The 16,357-nt window shown below is 41.9% G+C and overlaps 2 protein-coding genes across 2 annotated transcripts; one reads left to right on the top strand and one right to left on the bottom strand.

The window, feature by feature from the left end:
- Positions 1-970: 970 nt before the first annotated feature.
- On the bottom strand, positions 971-13,673 carry Ik (IK cytokine). Its single transcript, XM_076912780.1, has 20 exons — positions 13,501-13,673; positions 12,432-12,498; positions 11,299-11,391; positions 10,553-10,612; positions 10,060-10,227; positions 9,786-9,900; positions 9,493-9,563; positions 9,369-9,415; positions 7,536-7,699; positions 6,146-6,254; positions 5,291-5,330; positions 4,939-5,164; positions 4,672-4,690; positions 3,932-4,012; positions 3,273-3,351; positions 3,025-3,082; positions 2,138-2,226; positions 1,836-1,944; positions 1,449-1,483; positions 971-1,200 (listed from the first exon to the last, which is right to left on the bottom strand). The coding sequence occupies exons 1-20, from the start codon at positions 13,514-13,516 to the stop codon at positions 1,173-1,175; spliced, it is 1,674 nt and encodes a 557-aa protein (XP_076768895.1). The 5' UTR covers positions 13,517-13,673; the 3' UTR covers positions 971-1,172.
- Positions 13,674-13,741: 68 nt separating this feature from the next.
- Positions 13,742-16,298, top strand: Ndufa2 (NADH:ubiquinone oxidoreductase subunit A2). The gene is made up of 3 exons (XM_034517851.2): positions 13,742-13,899; positions 14,026-14,132; positions 16,096-16,298. The coding sequence occupies exons 1-3, from the start codon at positions 13,799-13,801 to the stop codon at positions 16,185-16,187; spliced, it is 300 nt and encodes a 99-aa protein (XP_034373742.1). The 5' UTR covers positions 13,742-13,798; the 3' UTR covers positions 16,188-16,298.
- Positions 16,299-16,357: the final 59 nt, after the last annotated feature.

Consider the following 16,357-nt stretch of genomic DNA (forward strand, 5'->3'; position numbering starts at 1 on the left):
CTAAGGAAACCATAGATCATGAGCTCAGTATTCAGCCAGAAAAGTAGAGAGTCCAATGAATACCTAATGAACCCCAGACCAAAGTACTGGCAAAGAACAGAAAGGAGACTTAGTAGGCCTCCATAAACTCCTCAGGGTGAAGGATTAAAAGGACATACCAGTTTTAACCTCAAGGTACCCACCACCCATTAGTATTTTAGCCAAGAAGGTCTGGAGTTTAATTCAATACTAATGCTCCCCTAAAGGCATAAATTCATGAAAGGTTTTGTTTCCACAGGTGACTTTCATCAATACAGCTTTACTGAGAGCTCAAACCTATGACACTGTGACAAGGTATCAGGATGATTTTAATCCCCAGAGACTCTCTACTCTTGGATTAGAACCCTGGCCAGATAGGACTGAGTAGGTCTGACCATTCAACTTGCCCACCAGTGATTCTTCCCTTCTCCCCTGGAAACTGGCCTAGTAAACAGCCTTACTGTCAGGAACCTAGAATCAGTATAGGAAAAACAAAACAGACTGTTTGATTGAATGAAAAAAAGAAAAGACATGACTGTTCCTAGTGGAGGTTTAGTGTAGAGATGACGGAAGAACATGCCAGAGGCATTTGGAAGGGTGATGTGAACATGATCCTAAACCAGGCCATGTGAGGAGGGGGCAGGAGAGAGTGGGTTACCTGGAGCAGCTACCAAGAGGCCAAAAGGGGTGTGTAACCAAAATAGATGGCTTGTATAGAAATCAGAGAAGCCGGGGGAAAGCAAGCCCAGAAGTTTAGGGTAAAGGGTAGGTTATGCCACCAGGAAGATCCTGGAACAGGTAGCGACTGAGGTATGCTGGGAGAACCTGGTAGGCAATGGCAGCTTTGACATGTTGATAGGCACCTCAGATGAGACCTAACATTCAATACAACTACTGGAACTAGCCTTCTTCATGGGACCCATAAGAAGAAATGCCCAACACAGAAAAGACAGCAGGTTTAACTACTTTTAATGGAATATTCTGGACATGGTGTTTCATTGCCATTAATCTTAGCATTTGGGACACAGATCTACAAAGAGTTGATCAATAAACATTTATAAACATTCATAAACCAAAAACAGTTTGCAACATTTTGAGGAATTGTAGAAACAAGCAACTAGGAACAGCCATGTGGTGATCTCTGGAACTAGAGACTAGTACTTTGGTCTTTTCACTTCCACTCTGAAATCAAAGGAGAAGAAGATCAGCGTATGATTCTCACCAGGACAAAAGACAGGGATGGGATGGGCGGTGGTGGTGACGCCTTTAATCCCAGCACTTGGGAGGCAGAGGCAGGAGGATTTTCTGAGCTCGAGGCCAGCCTGGTCTACAGAGTGAGTTCCAGGACAGCCAAGGATACAGAGAAACCCTGTCTCGAAAAAAAAAAAAAAAAAAAAAAAAAAAAAAAAAAAGACAGAGACAGAACTCACCCATCTGCTTCCATCTTCTTCCTCTTCTCAATGATCTGTAAAGGGACAGTAGTTTACGAGCATGCTGTTAGTAATCTAAGTCCATCTAAAGCTCAAAGATGACCTCTCTCAATGTCCATGGCTGCCCCACCTGCCTGTTCGTGGATCTGTCAATGTCTCTTCTCAACTAAAACCCTCCCACCTAAGAAAGAGTCCATTATGTCAGGCAGTAGTGGAAGATGCCTTGAATCAAAATAGTCAGGAGGCAGAGGCAGACAGATTCCTAAGTTCAAGAACAGCCTGGTCTACAGAGTGAATCCCAGGACAGCCAAGACTACACACAGAAACCCTGTCTCGAAAAAACAGAACAACAAAAACAAAGAAAAAGGAAAGAAAGAGTCCACTAACCGCACTTATTTTCTTCCACTGTCGATCAAGCTCTGCCTTATCATTGGTTTCTTTGAAGCGTCTGGTTTTCCGTCCTTCAGACATCTTGATACCATACTGGAATGCAGCCCTGGAAAGGCCATTGTGGGAAGAAAGCATTAGAACTCTCATAGCAGAGGAAGGTTTTCTTAAAGGGCTCTGTGGGCAAAGAGCCTATCTGGAAACACGGAAACACTGCAGTTACACTACAGTGACCCACTTAACCCAGTGTGGGCTAGTTCACCAAATGCCACATCCTCACTCTCTGCCCATCATTCACTCACTTGGGCAAAGCCTCCTTGTTGTTCATATACTCGCTGTATTCCTCCTGAGTATCAAAGTCCCAGCGGCCTAAGGGACCCTTCTTGTTACCCTGTAGTAGAACAGATAGAGTTATCAGTGGGAAAGGAATTTTTTCTGAAATAAAACCAGATACTCATAGTCCCAGATAACAATAATCTACCAGTAATAAATCTTACCCTAATGTTTCCTATGTACTTACAATGTATACATTACTCTGAACACTAAACATGTATCTTAATTCTAACAAAAATTCTAAATTGAGAATTATATTTCTATTTTTCTGATATAGTAACAAAGGCATTTGTAAACAGGAAAGTAACATGGCAAGGCCACAAAACAAGCAAATGGCAAAAGTAAAATTAAACAAGGCTTAATTGTTTAATTAAGGTTAAACCATGTTCTTGGGTATGTGGCTCAGCAATAAAGTACTTGCTCAGCATGTGTGAAGCCCTCGGTTTGATCCCTAGGACATCAGAAGAGAAGAAGTTTCTGAGTCTGGGATGTACTCAGTGGTACGTTACTAGCCAAGATGCTAAGGTTCCTGGGTTCCGTCCCCAGCAGTGAAAAGTAAATAAGCTTGCTTTTATTTAGGCATGGTAGTGCATCCCAGGACCAGAGAAGTGAAAGCAAGAGGACCAAGAGTTTTAAGTCATCCTCAGCTATATGTCCAGCCTGGGCTACAAGATCCAATCTCAACAACAAAACAAAACCATGTTTATAACCAATCACTACAGGGGAGAACTGTCTCCTACAAGTTGTCCTCCGACCTCATGCTCATGAATGGCACATGCTAAATACACACAAAAAAAATTTAAAAATTGCTGAACAAAGGTCCCCAACATCCTTCAACACCCGTTTAACTTCATACCTGGTCCATTTTGCTATAATCTACCTCTTCATCACTATCTACAGCCATGTCATCCATCCTAAAAAGAAAGAGGAGTTAAAAAGATGCTTCAGATGCTTATTACTATATTGTATTCAGAAACCCACCTGATAAACATCCCAGAACTAAACAGAAGAATTCACCCAAAAAGTACCCTTAATTCCCAGCAGGTCAAATTTACATCTCATCACCCAGTCTTCCCAACCTCCCTTAGCTAAGGTCTCACTTACGTGGCTGGATAGCATTCTGCATAACTGTTAGACATGCCAAAGAAATCACCCAGCTGCTTCTTATCTTCTGGCTTCTTCAATATATGCTATGTTAAAGAAAATTCCATCACTGGCAGAAGATTCAGCCAAGAGGCTAGAAGCTTCAACATGAACATCTCAGAAGTCAGCTGTAAGCCTTGGATCTCTGGTTGATACATAGCATTTCATCCTAGCCAAAACATAGCATAGAAGAGAGCAAAGACAGGAACAGAGAAACAAATGGAGGTAGATGAAAAGAAAACAGCACTCTACAACCCAGAAACAGCCAGGAATAAGATAGTGCATGTCAATCTCAGCACTCAAAAGACAGAGGCAGGAGGATCTCAAGTTACAGGGCAGCCTAAGCTACAGAGATAAATGCTATCTTTTTTTTTAAGATTAATTTATTAATTTTATATATATGAGTGCACTGTTGCTATCTTCAGACACCAGAAGAGGGCATCAGATTCCATTACAGATGGTTATGAGCCACCATGTGGTTGCTGGGAATTGAACTCAGGACCTCTGGAAGAGCAACCAGTGCTCTTAACCATTGAGCATTTCTCCAGCCCCGAGAAATGCTATCTTAATATAGATAAGAAAAAATAATTAAAACCCAGGGAGAAATGTAAATGCAGGATATGATTCAGTGCCTTCCCAACCAGCAGATCCAGCAAATTTTTCATTGATGGACTTGATCAACTCTTTTGCAGATCCAGGTCCTAGAAGAAAAGACAAGTCTACTTAGACTTGAACTAATGGTTTTACAACCTTCTCCCGCTAACCTGATTCCAGCCTTAAAAATGTTTTTACGGAACTCACAAGATAGCTAGCATGCAATAACCCCTGCTATCAAGCCCAGCAACCCGAGTTTAATTCCAGAAATCAAATAAACATGGTAGTTCTGGGGATTTTGTTTTTAACTTTTTGTTTGCATTTGAGGCTACCATATAGCCCAGGCTGATCTAGAACTATGGAGTTTAGGCTGGCCTTGAACTTTTGATCTTACCTCAGCCTCCAGAATGCTGAGATTAGAGATGAGTACAACCACATCTTGCTAGTTAAAACATACTTGCAAATTAAAGGAATCCTTTTATCTATCTAGACTTTAACCAAAACTCCAACTAATGAGCTACTCTAGTTACCAGGATATCTAGAACACTCCATACTCAAGGTCAGCTTAACCTCAAAACTTCAGAACTGAAGAAATTGTATGTAAGAACAAATGTGGCCTGCCTAGTCCATAAATTAAGACATGGTTCTTATGAGAGCCCAAAACCAGGTAGTCCCCCAAATGCCGCTTTCATCAATTGAGGGCAGCAGAGTTCTGCAAGGAGAGTAGACTGTTGGAGAAATGCAAAACGCTGTAGACAAAACTAACCTTTGTCAACATCCATGGGCTGAAAAGAAAATAAAACTAAAGTAAGTATAATTATGAGGAATATCCATTCAGCTCTCCCTCAAATCTGATTTGATTCCCTAATCCACTTCTGCCCCATTTCCAAGATGGTTCCCACCCTCCATTAGTTGGCTGGTTATTACTGTGAATCTTCAAAGCTACTAAGGAGGAAATGGGTCCTGTACCTGGCTAGAAAGGTTATTTCTAGGGTCAGTTTTCATAGCCTGGTATCAAGAGCCCACATCTCACCTCATCATCCACTTTTGGCTTCTCAAAGTAGCTGTGCCTTTTCTTTTCCTCCTCTCGTTCCCGTTCCCGGTCTCGCTCCCTCTCCCTCTCCCGGTCTCGCTCCCGGTCTCGTTCTCTGTCTCTATCCCGTTCCCGATCACGTTCCCGTTCCCGGTATCTCTCACGCTCCTTGTCCCGAGGTGTCTTGGTTGTGGAAGGAACATAATCCCCAATGTCTTCAAAAATGCTGGGAAAAACAGGTTCCATTAATTGCTAAAATCATACATACCCATGCTGGCCATTTCTCCAGAAGGGTCAAAGACAAGAAGCACAAATTATCTTGTTCACAGATACATAGGGCTGGAATACATACTTCATGTCAGCCTCAGGAGGTTTCTTCTCTTCCAGTTTTCCTGCATTATAAAGACCATCTCTCAGTGCTTTCTTAATTTTTTAAAAAAACAAAAAATGTTCTATATTTTTAAAAAAAAGTGGGGAGGAAGGATTTGTAAAAATGGAAATGGGACGAGAGGAAGATCAAAGCCACAATTGGGATTAACTGAATGAATAACCATGCTACATTCTGCAAATAATTAATTAATTAATTAATTAATCAATTAATTTTTTTTAAAAAAATGAATGATGACTTTAGTCCTAGCACTTGGGACACAGAGGCAGGCAGATCTCTGTGGCCAGGATGGTCTATATATTGAATTCCAGGGCAGTCAGGACTACATAAAGAGACCCCGTCTAAAAATCAAAACCACCAACAACAACACAATAACAGTTTCTATGTGTATGGCTTTTTTGCCTATTTGTATGTCTGTGCACCACATATGTGCCTGGTGCACTGAGAGGCAAGAAGAGCTCTGGAACCCCTGGAACTGGAATTACAGATGGCTGTGAGCAACACTAAGAGTGATGGAAATCAAGCCTGGATGCTCTTCACTGCTGAGCCTCTCCAGCGGCCTCAGTGCCTTTTAACCCTCTGCTGTTTTAAATAGAAAAAACCTTCCCACTCTCCTTGATGCTTCAAACCCAACCAGTGGGTGCTGAGTGGGTCAAGCAGATTTTAGACACACTCCTGCCCCAGTGCTCCACTTCATCCTTTCCTCTGCTATCTAAGCCATCCAATGTCTACAAGACAGAGGCTTCAAGAGACTTTGTCTTCACCACCAAATGCTCTTCCAAGAGTCAAGTTTCCTTCCCTTCCCCTCCCTTAAGGTACCTTTATCCTTCTTCTTGAGCTTCTTGTTTCGGGTCCCCTGCCTCAGGTATGACAAAATCTGGGTGAGCTTGCTAATAACAATGTCATTTGTAGTCAGTGTAGTCTGGGCCTGAAAAACCCAAGAAGCAAGAATATTATCCCTCTTAGCAGAAATCTTACCATCTTATAATTCATTCACTCAAACTCGAGGACAACTTATATACAGTTGTTAGCTAAGTAGATGACTCGTAAGAAGGTGTAATAAAGAGACACTCCAAACAGATGAAATGGTATGAAAAGCGCCCTGGATCAAAAGTTAATATCAAACATTCAAGAAACCAAGGAGATTTAAAGAACATGCTGAAAAAAGGCTAGAAGTTCAGCTGTTGCAGAGCCTCAGTTTTTACTCTGAACCCTAAGAACCAAAAACCACAGAAAACTTCTACACAGTGGTGAAACAAAAAATTGCATTTATAAAACATCACCTTAGTCACGTGTAAAATCTATTAATGGAAAGTAGAAGAGAGATTCAGGTAATGGTGTTAGAAGAGTACAAGGTTTCTTTTGAGGAATACACTAACAGAATGGTAGTGGCTATACAATTTAGTGAATATAATAAAACTATATGCTGTGGATTATAAAGGGTAGATTATATAGCATGGGAATTACATTTCAATAAAAACAATACACTGGCCAGTTGGTGGTGGTGCACACTTTAATCCAGCACTCAAGAGGTAGAGACAGGGGGCTGGAGGGATGGCTCAGCAGTTAAGAGCACTGACTGCTCTTCCTAGGAGTCCTGAGTTCAATTCCCAGCAACCACATGGTGGCTCACAACCATCTGTAATGGGATCCGATGCCCTCTTCTGATGTGTCTAAAGACAGCATCAGTGTACTCATATGCATAAAATAAGTAAGTCTTTAAAAAAAAAAAAAAAAAAAAAAAAAAAAAAAGCCGGGCGGTGGTGGCGGCGCACACCTTTAATCCCAGCACTTAGGAGGCAGAGGCAGGTGGATTTCTGAGTTCGAGGCCAGCCTGGTCTACAGAGTGAGTTCCAGGACAGTCAGGGCTACACAGACAAACTCTGTCTCGGAAAACAAAAAAAAAAAAAAAAAAAAAAAAAAGAAAGAAAGAAAGAAAGAAAGAAAAGAAAAGAAAAGAAAAGAAAAACCAACCAACCAACAACAAAAACACATTGAACTAGAAATGGGAAAAATAGTCTTTTAAAAGCTCCAGTAAGAAACTGTGGTTTGGACAAGAATATTGCTGGTAGAAACAAATGTATTCAACTGAGACTGAGGAGATCTTTAAAAATAAAACAGAAGGTAACAATACAGCAGATGAGAAACAGGATAAGGGCAAGGCAGATTTGAAAATTCTACAATAGTTTCTTAGAACTGGGTTACTCACCTCCATGGTGGGGCAATCAGCCTTGCTGCGTATCAGAGTAGTGGGGATATCTGTGTCCGCGTACTCATCATCCAGGTCTACCACATAGGCCATACGTCCTGGTAAGAACAGCTCATTTCGCTCGTATGATTTACTCTTGAAAAGCATCCGGTACACATTTCGGCCTATACAAAGGAAAAGATTAGCAAATAGCCAGTGTAACTTCCATTGTTACGGTAGTCATTTATTAATTACCTACTCTGTGCTGGGCATCAGGCCAAGTGCTATTTATGCTCTGCCACATTACGTCTTCAATAAACCCTATGCTGTGAGATAAGCATTATCACTTTTTACTGGTTAAGAATACTAAAGCTGCCACACAGTGGTGGTGCACGCCTTTAATTCCAGTACTCAGGAGGCAGAAGCAGGTGGATCTGTGAGCTCAAGGCCAGCCTGGTCTATAAATCTACTTCCAGATTAGCCAGGGCTATATAAAGACAACCCTTCTCAAAAAAACAAAAAACGAAGAATACAAAGCTAAGCCACAAGTTTGTTTTGTTTTTTTGTTTTTGTTTTTGTTTTTGTTTTTAAAAGACACAAGTCTTTAATCCTAGCACTCAGGAAGAAGAGGCAGAGGCAGGTGAATCTCTGTGTAGCCTGCCTGTCCTGGAATCCACTCTGCAGACCAGGCTGGCCTCGAACTCAAAGATCCACTTGCCTCATGCAACAGCTCCACCCTGCTGGTTTAAGATTTTATTGACAACAGAAAAACACTACACTGCATGCTTATTATACACACTGTTATACGTTTCATTTCTCTTCACTCCTAAACAATCACACAGGTGCATATTAGGCTAATCTTTATATATGAGAAAAGTGAGCAAAGTACACATCTAGTGTGATTTCATCAAGAAGATTCTCCCCATATTCTTTTAATCTCTAACCATGCTACATTCTTTTCCTGTGTGTACATGTGAAAGCCAACAGTCATTTTAAATGTCTGCCCTTAAATACCATCCTCTTATTGGTCTGGAGTTCACCAAGTTGGCTAAGCAGCTGGCCAGCAAGACCCAGGAATCCACCTATCCCTAAGCCCCCAGCACTGAAATTATAAGAGTGCCACCACAACCAGCTTTTATATATGGGTTCCAGGTATCAATTCAGGTCTTCCTGCTTGTGCTTGTACAAAAACCAAAACAAAACAAAACACTTTACCAACTGAATTATCTCTCTAGTCACCCATGCTACCTTCTCTATATTTTTGATATTTTTATATTCAGCTTTTAGAAAATTAATTGGCTTTATTTATTTACTCTTTCACTTACTTTGTATTTGAGATGGGAGTCTCATTTTGTAGCCCAGGCTTGCCCAATTCTTGACTATCCTCCCAAATGCTGTGATTATAGGTATGTATCACCATACTATCAGTTATTTCGAGCTTTCCAAAGCAGGGATTTGCTAAGTACCCAATGCTAGCCTTCAACTGGCAATCTTCCCACCTCAGCCATGTGAATTCTAGGTCTACAAAGATGCACCATCACCTCAAACCTACCTACCCTTCTTTGATATGTAAATATAAAAGACATAAAAAGGCTTCTGGTCTAACTGAAGAGACATAAATGATATGGAAAATAATTAAGTCCATGTCTGAATCCTATAAAAGTATTTCATGCCAGGTGGTGATGGCCCACGTTTAATCCCAGCACCTGCTGTGAGTTTGAGGTCAGAACTACAAAGTGAGTTCCAGGAAAGCCAGGGCTACACAGAGAACCCCTGTCAGGAAAAAAAAAAACAACAAACTTCCTTGTAATCCGCCTAAAATGCAATCTCTACTATAGAAACTACTCTACTCACCAAGGCGTGTTTTAAATTCAATTTTGTTCTCAGGATCCTCATCTTTCCTAAAAATACAAGAAGAAAATATTGATGGGGAAGGGGGCCACTTCCAACTGTCAAGCCCTCTCGGTTGCTGACTTACTTGGTTTCCTTTTGGGGCTTTTCCATGAGTTCCTCTTCCTCTTTCTCTTTGCTGGCAATCTCAGCACGCACCTAACGAAGTGCACAAGTGTAAAAGAAGAAAGTGATGATCCAACCTCTCAACAGCACCAGGGTGACAAGGGAAGACTTCCCCAAGGAATTCAGTCACAAGTTCTACAGACAGGCCACCTATAATTCTTCTGCCAAACTAATGTTCTGGACAATCATGTGACTTTCACTTTACACAGATGTCCAAAATGAACATTTCTCTCCACATCTTTAAATAGAACTCACCTTTTGAAGCAAGGCAAAATCCAAACCTTTCACCAAATGGGTGTGTTCCATATCACCACCCAAGAATTTTGACTCCTGAATCAATTGTCTTCTCTTCTCTGCTGCTGATTTGTCCCTGAATAATGAAAGAACCATATTGAAACAGTCCTTTATGAATGACAAATTCCTTCTGAAATGTCAAGAGTGTGCTGCAGAGTAAGTTAAATTATAAGAAACATATAGTGTGACTGTGTCTCTGATAGGATGAAAACAGGCCTTAGGACCCCCTACTCACGCCTCAGCAGTGGGGCCCACGGCCCTATAGTTGGCTGTAGTACTAATTAGCTCAGTTTCCTCATAATCTTTGTTCACACCATCTCTCCGTTCCTTGGCACGATCCCGGTATTTCTCTGCAAGTTCTCTCTCTCTCTCAATTTCTTGCTGGCGAAGCTTGGCATAATAACTGTGACCAAAGAAAGGAAATGTACAGCTTACCAACTCCCATCTCAGGCCAACACAAATAATCCTCTTTCCCTATACCTTTAAGTAGCTCTCTGTGGTGAAAATTATGTATGTCCTGATAGAACTGCCAGTCAACTCTTGATCATTGTCAACATGAGAAATTCAGTTTCCTCTAATTCAGATTTTCTCTTTTACTACTACCACCTGCCCTCTCACAAGTATACTTTCACAGTAGAAAACCCCGTCTGTTACTATGCAACTCCTCTGCTCCTTTGCCCACAAACAGTATTCACCTTACAAAGCAATCTCCTCCACCATTCCTTTACCTTTTCTTTTTCCTCCTTCGTGCAGCTGGGTCTTCATCCTCATTGTACTCTCTTGGCATCCTAGAAAATACAAGAAACTCACTCATAGTAAAACAATGCCCCAGCCCTTAAAACTCACAAGGCATTGAGAACACATCAGAGACTGAGATAATAGGATAAATTCAAGGCCAGCCTGAACTACGTAGTAAAGTCTAAGCAAGTCTAGACAATGTCTCCAAAACAAACAAACAAAAAGAGCAGAACAGTCAGTTGTGACAGACATACCTTTGAGCTCAGCACTCAGTCTCTGTAAGCACAAGGCAAACCTTGTCTACACAGTGACAAGGCTAGCCATGGTTACATAGTCAGACCATTCTTAAATAAGAGAAAAGAAAAAGGAAAACAACACAATACAAAAACCAGTGTTGATAAGGCAGTCATAATATTATCAATATCTGTATCTCCCAAGTTTTAAAAAGCATCATAAATATCTAATTGACATTAACATTTGACACCACCTAAAAAAAAACCTGTTGTAGACTATACAGTAATAACAGACCCAGAAATCTGTCCATTTGTACAAGCAATGACTCTATTACCAGTCCTCATGGAGGAATAAGAACCCAGAGCATCCTAGTCATCACTGAAACTTCAGTCTTTATAGAGAAAAAATCAGAAGCAGAGGCTTTAAAAGAGGTCTGGCTTTTGAGACTCTACCAAACTCTGGCTCCACAAAAATGGACAGACAGAAATAAAAAAAGACTTACTCATGGTGACGTGACTTAGAAGGTGGTGCAGAAGTAGGTGCAGCTCTTGGGGTCATAAGAAGTTTCCTGAAGTCTTCATTGGTAAGCTTTGATCTGTAAGAAATTACAAAACAAATTAAAATTAGTAGCCAACAGGAAAGAAGCCTGTACTAAAACAACAGAAATGTCAATTTCAACACATTACTGTTAACTACTTGAAGTTCTTGCTTTTGTTGTTGTTGTTTGGTTTTATTTTGTTGTGTTTTGTTTTGTTTTTTTAAGACAGGGTTTCTCTGTGTAGCCTGGCCATCCTAGAACTTAACTTTATAGACTAGGCTGTCCTTGATCTCAGAGATTCATCTGCCTCTGCCTTCCAGGTACTGGGATTAAAAGTATGTGCCACTACCTCCTGGCTCAGAAGTTTCACTGAATCAAATGTGAGTGAAATTTTGAAGCATGGATAATCTCAATCTCTCTCTCAATATCTCTCTCCCAATCAATTTCAATCTCTCTCTCTCTCTCTCTCTCTCTCTCTCTCTCTTTTGTACAAGCCTAACAAAACAAGCTCAGGTCTCTAGAACCCAGGTAAGAGCTGGGCACAGCAGTCCAAGTGTCTGTAATCCTAGCACCACCCTTCTCTGAAGATGGGAGGCAGAAACAGAAGAAGCATCAGTAGCTTGCAGGCCTACCACTGGCTGCCAGCAGTGAACAAAAGAAACCCTGTCTCATAATAAAGTGGAAGATGAAAACCTAACCCCAAGGTTATCCTCTCATCTCCACATGTGCACCTACCCACACTAAGTAATAATAAATATAAAAGGAATTGAATTTGTGAAGTTACAAAAAGTTAAAATTCACAGAGATAAAAAGCTAAATGTCCCAAATTTTTTACTTTTTTTTTTTTGATCCATATGACTTACAAAATTAAGTATAATTACACCATTTTGGTAAGGTAAATAAACTTATGATAAAGCTTTCTGTGGGAAAAAATAAGTTTAGCATGTTGTAAAGATTAGCATTTTTCTCTCAATAAACCATCTTCTATGAACTGTTGGCCCATTCTTGCCAACAAAATACTCAATTCTTTCACCCTCTCTATCATCTCTCTTGCTCATTGCTCAGCTCATTCCATACTCAAAAGAGAAAATACTCACTGGTGGAAGGAATGGGGATCATCCACATCGTGGCCATCTGGGGCCAAAGGGTTTGAGAAGGGCTCACCTTAAAGAAAAAGAAAAAAAGACATTAAATCAATCATTCGTTTAATGTGTGAAGTTCCATACAAAAACTAGCGGTTATAAAAATGAACAACGCCGGGCAGTGGTGGCGCACGCCTTTAATCCCAGCACTTGGGAGGCAGAGGCAGGCGGATTTCTGAGTTCGAGGCCAGCCTGGTCTACAGAGTGAGTTCCAGGACAGCCAGGACTACACAGAGAAACCCTGTCTTGAAAAACCAAAAAAAAAAAAAAGAACAACATAGTAGGCAAGATGAGGGGCAGAGATTATGCAATAAGTGCTGAAATGGGAGGACTACAAGAAGCTATATTACCAGAAACCGGGAGTGGTGACCCACACCGTAATCCCAACATCAGGGAGACTAAGGCAGCAAGACCGTCGAGATTTCGAGGCCAGTTTGTGCTACACATGCAGATTTTCTCAAACAGAAACGAGCAAAAGAGCTGTTTTTGGCGGCATGCACCTGTCACCCCAGCACTTGACTAGTGGAGTCAGAAAGATGAGTTCAAAACCCGCCTGCGTTCTAGATCCTAGCTCACTTGAAATTTAAAAAAGTTATAAAGCCGGACTTTTTTAAACGAACAATCAACAGTCTTTCTCCCCTCCCCCTTAAAGATCGCTTCTACAGTACTACATCAAAAAGCTCAGCATCCGGTAATCCCAACTACTTAGGACTTTGAGGTTTGCCTGAGAGCGTAGCGCGCCCCTCCCCTCCCGCGTCAAATAAACAAACCAAGTCCCTAAGAGAGGCACAAGCCATGGTTTACTAAGGAAGGGATAGGGAGGCAGAGCTGCCTCGAAAATTCAAAACGCCGGTCCTCAACAAAGAAACGAAATTTGAGGGCAGCATAAATGGGCCTCTCCTAAGGACCAATGGTTCGCGCGGCTCCAACAGCCACACGACAACCTGGCTTAAATTCAGCAAACTCAACGAGCCTAGTGTCTCTAATCCCGCGTGCAAGAAAGAGTGGTTGACTCGAGCCTTACTATCTCGCTCTGGCATTTTGGCCGATGTCTCTCCAACGCCAACGATCGCGAAATCTCCTGCACAAAAACAGCGGCGACAAACTTTTATCCACAACGCACCACGAAATCCTGCCACAGTACTTTGCGTTCTTAACCTTCCGTCTTCCTTTGCGTCACTACCACGCGACCGCTACAAAGACCTCATGCCATTGGCTAAGATTTATCCCGCCCCCTCCCTGCGTCATCCAATCTAAGGCGGAGACTAGAGGTTCCTGGGGTGCCTTCCGGGTCGTGATTCGGCGCTCCTTTGCTAGCAAAGATGGCGGCTGCCGCTGCCAGCCGAGTGGCTGGTGCAAAGCTGGGGCTGCGTGAGATTCGCATTCACTTATGCCAGCGTTCCCCGGGCAGCCAGGGTGTGAGGTGAGGCGTAGTGTGGGAAGGCGAGTAAGCTTCGGAAGCTGGAGCTATGACCTTGACCTCCGCGGGGAGGGGGCGGGGTCCGTGTACCTTTGCCCGCTAGCTGCAGTCTCTCCTCTCACCCTGCAGGAATTTCATCCTGCAACGGTATGTGGAGCTGAAGAAGGCGCATCCCGACCTGCCCATACTAATCCGCGAATGTTCGGAGGTGCAGCCCAAGCTCTGGGCCCGCTATGGTGAGTACTGGTCGCCGGAGGTCAGGGGCCGGGGTTGCAGAATGGGAATGGAGAAAAGAAGGGGCCTCCCAACGTCGTGGGAAAACGGGGCTGAAGAATCAAAACTCGAACTGATAAAGGAATTCACATTTACTTACTTGTGTGATGCTTTTTGTTCATGGCAACATATATATGAGGTCTAAGTAGGTCTTGGGCTAGACTTAGGAATTTTTTGTAGCTCAAAGTGTACTTCATTATGTAAGGCATGCTTCTCCATGTAGGTCCTTCAGAATCACGTCTTAGCCAGTTCAACAAATTCAGGGGCTGAGAATTTTAGTAACGTTGAGCACTTTATGCGTACAGCTTGTGCTGGGTACTTTAACTCATTCTCAGTAGTCTTTATTAATGTTGTGAATGGGTGCTTTTCTTTTGTAAATGTTAGAAAACTGAGTCTAAACATTATGGAACACGCCTAAAATTACGAAGCTCAAATAGGATAGGACTGAGCTTTTGCATTTTGTGCCCCTTCCTTACAGCGTACTATGTTTGGCTCATGTTGTTACTTGCCCCTAACTACATATTACTGTCTCAAAAAGGCATTCCTGAGCCAGCTTTAGATACTCCCAGACAGAAGCAGGAGGATCACAAACTCAAGGCCTGTCTGAGGCTATAGTGAGTTCAATATCTGAGTAGGAAATTTAGTGAAATGTTATCTAGAAATTTTAAAGATACAAAGAAAATGGTGATTGCCTTTCATGTGGGAGGTTTGACCATCAGTACCAAAATAAGGCATTTCCTGACCAGTTACAACATTGCCTCTTACATTACACTAGTCCTATTTATTACCACAATCTGGAATTTTGTTAATATATTGACTAACAGTAAGTAGGTAATACTTACCGGGCAGTGGTGGCGAACATCTTTAATCCCAGCACTTGGGACGCAGAGACAGGCGGATTTCTGAGTTCGAGGCCAGCCTGGTCTACAGAGTGAGTTCCAGGACAGCCAGGGCTACATAGAGAAACCCTGTCTCAAAAAAAAAAAACCAAAAACAAAAAAAAGTAGGTAATACTTAAACTAAATGGTGACATTTTAATCATTTTAACCCTGACAAAGGACTTTCTGTGGATGAGGAGAGTCACATCCTACTACAAATATGTTGTAATCAAGACTCCTATAAACTACTTAAACAGGTTTCCCCCTAAAGCACATAGGAAAGACAGAAGTAACTTTAGTGTGTAGTGCTGTATGTGCATAATACCACATAGTATGCTAAGTGGACTACAGTGCACCAAAAAGTGGACAGTCAGCCAAGGCTAGACCCTTGGTCAGTAGTTAATGCCTACGGTGACCTTAGAGCATCACTCAGACACATTTCTTCCCATACAAAATTATACTAGGACCTGGGATTTTTTTTTTTTAATAGATGGACTGAATTAATGCTAAGTACAGCAAAACCACTTTTTTGTTTTGTTTTGTTTCCGAAACAGGGTTTCTCTGTGAAGCCCTGGCTGTCCTGGAACTCACTCTGTAGACCAGGCTGGCCTCAAACTCAGAAATCCACCTGCCTCTGCCTCCCAAGTACTGGGATTAAAAGCGTGTGCCACCACTACCCAGCAAAACCACTTTTTTTTTTTTTTTTTAAAGATTTATTTATTTTATGTGAAGAAGGTATTGAATCCAGTTACAGATGGTTGTGAGCCACCATGTGGTTGCTGGGAATTGAACTCATGACCTCTGGAAGAACAGCCAGTGCTCTTAACCCCTGAGCCATCTCTCCAGCCCAAAACCACTTTTTTTAAAGGCATGATTGCACTATATAGCCATAGTCAGCCTGGAACTGGCTGTGTAGCCATGAGCCACTATATTCAGTGAACCATATCTCTTTCCTTTCTTATTCTAACAACTTTGAAAAAATTTATAATTCCTTTATAATTTTGTGGCTCCATTATGCAGGATATTCATTTAAATCCCCTTTCCTCAGCTTTTGGCCAAGAGAAGAGTGTGTCTCTGAACAATCTGAATGCTGATGAGGTAACCAGAGCCATGGAGAATGTGCTAAGTGGCAAGGCCTGAAGTGTCTCCACTGAGGACGGTGAGCAAGAGCACCAGAATCTACTGGACTGAAGACAATGTGGGGAAATGTGTTCTTTTGGTCCTTATAAAGCTTAACGCTGTACAGTGTCACTTCACAATATCCTCCTCATTACCTTCTCCCTCTTACTGCACAAACACTGAGGCAAAGT

Source organism: Arvicanthis niloticus, chromosome 14 (assembly GCF_011762505.2).
Source record: "Arvicanthis niloticus isolate mArvNil1 chromosome 14, mArvNil1.pat.X, whole genome shotgun sequence".
NCBI lineage: Eukaryota > Metazoa > Chordata > Mammalia > Rodentia > Muridae > Arvicanthis > Arvicanthis niloticus.

Bases quoted from the DNA above. Each gene is read 5' to 3' on its own strand.
- Ik (XM_076912780.1), bottom strand. The intron at 9,901-10,059 runs GTGAGTAGGGGG...TTCATTATTCAG, and splicing joins GTGGGCCCCACTGCTGAGGC to GGACAAATCAGCAGCAGAGA. The intron at 7,700-9,368 runs GTGAGTAGAGTA...TCCTTTGTATAG, and splicing joins TGAATTTAAAACACGCCTTG to GCCGAAATGTGTACCGGATG.
- Ndufa2 (XM_034517851.2), top strand. From the start codon at position 13,799: ATGGCGGCTGCCGCTGCCAGCCGAGTGGCTGGTGCAAAGCTGGGGCTG. The intron at 13,900-14,025 runs GTGAGGCGTAGT...CTCACCCTGCAG, and splicing joins CCGGGCAGCCAGGGTGTGAG to GAATTTCATCCTGCAACGGT. The intron at 14,133-16,095 runs GTGAGTACTGGT...CCCTTTCCTCAG, and splicing joins CAAGCTCTGGGCCCGCTATG to CTTTTGGCCAAGAGAAGAGT.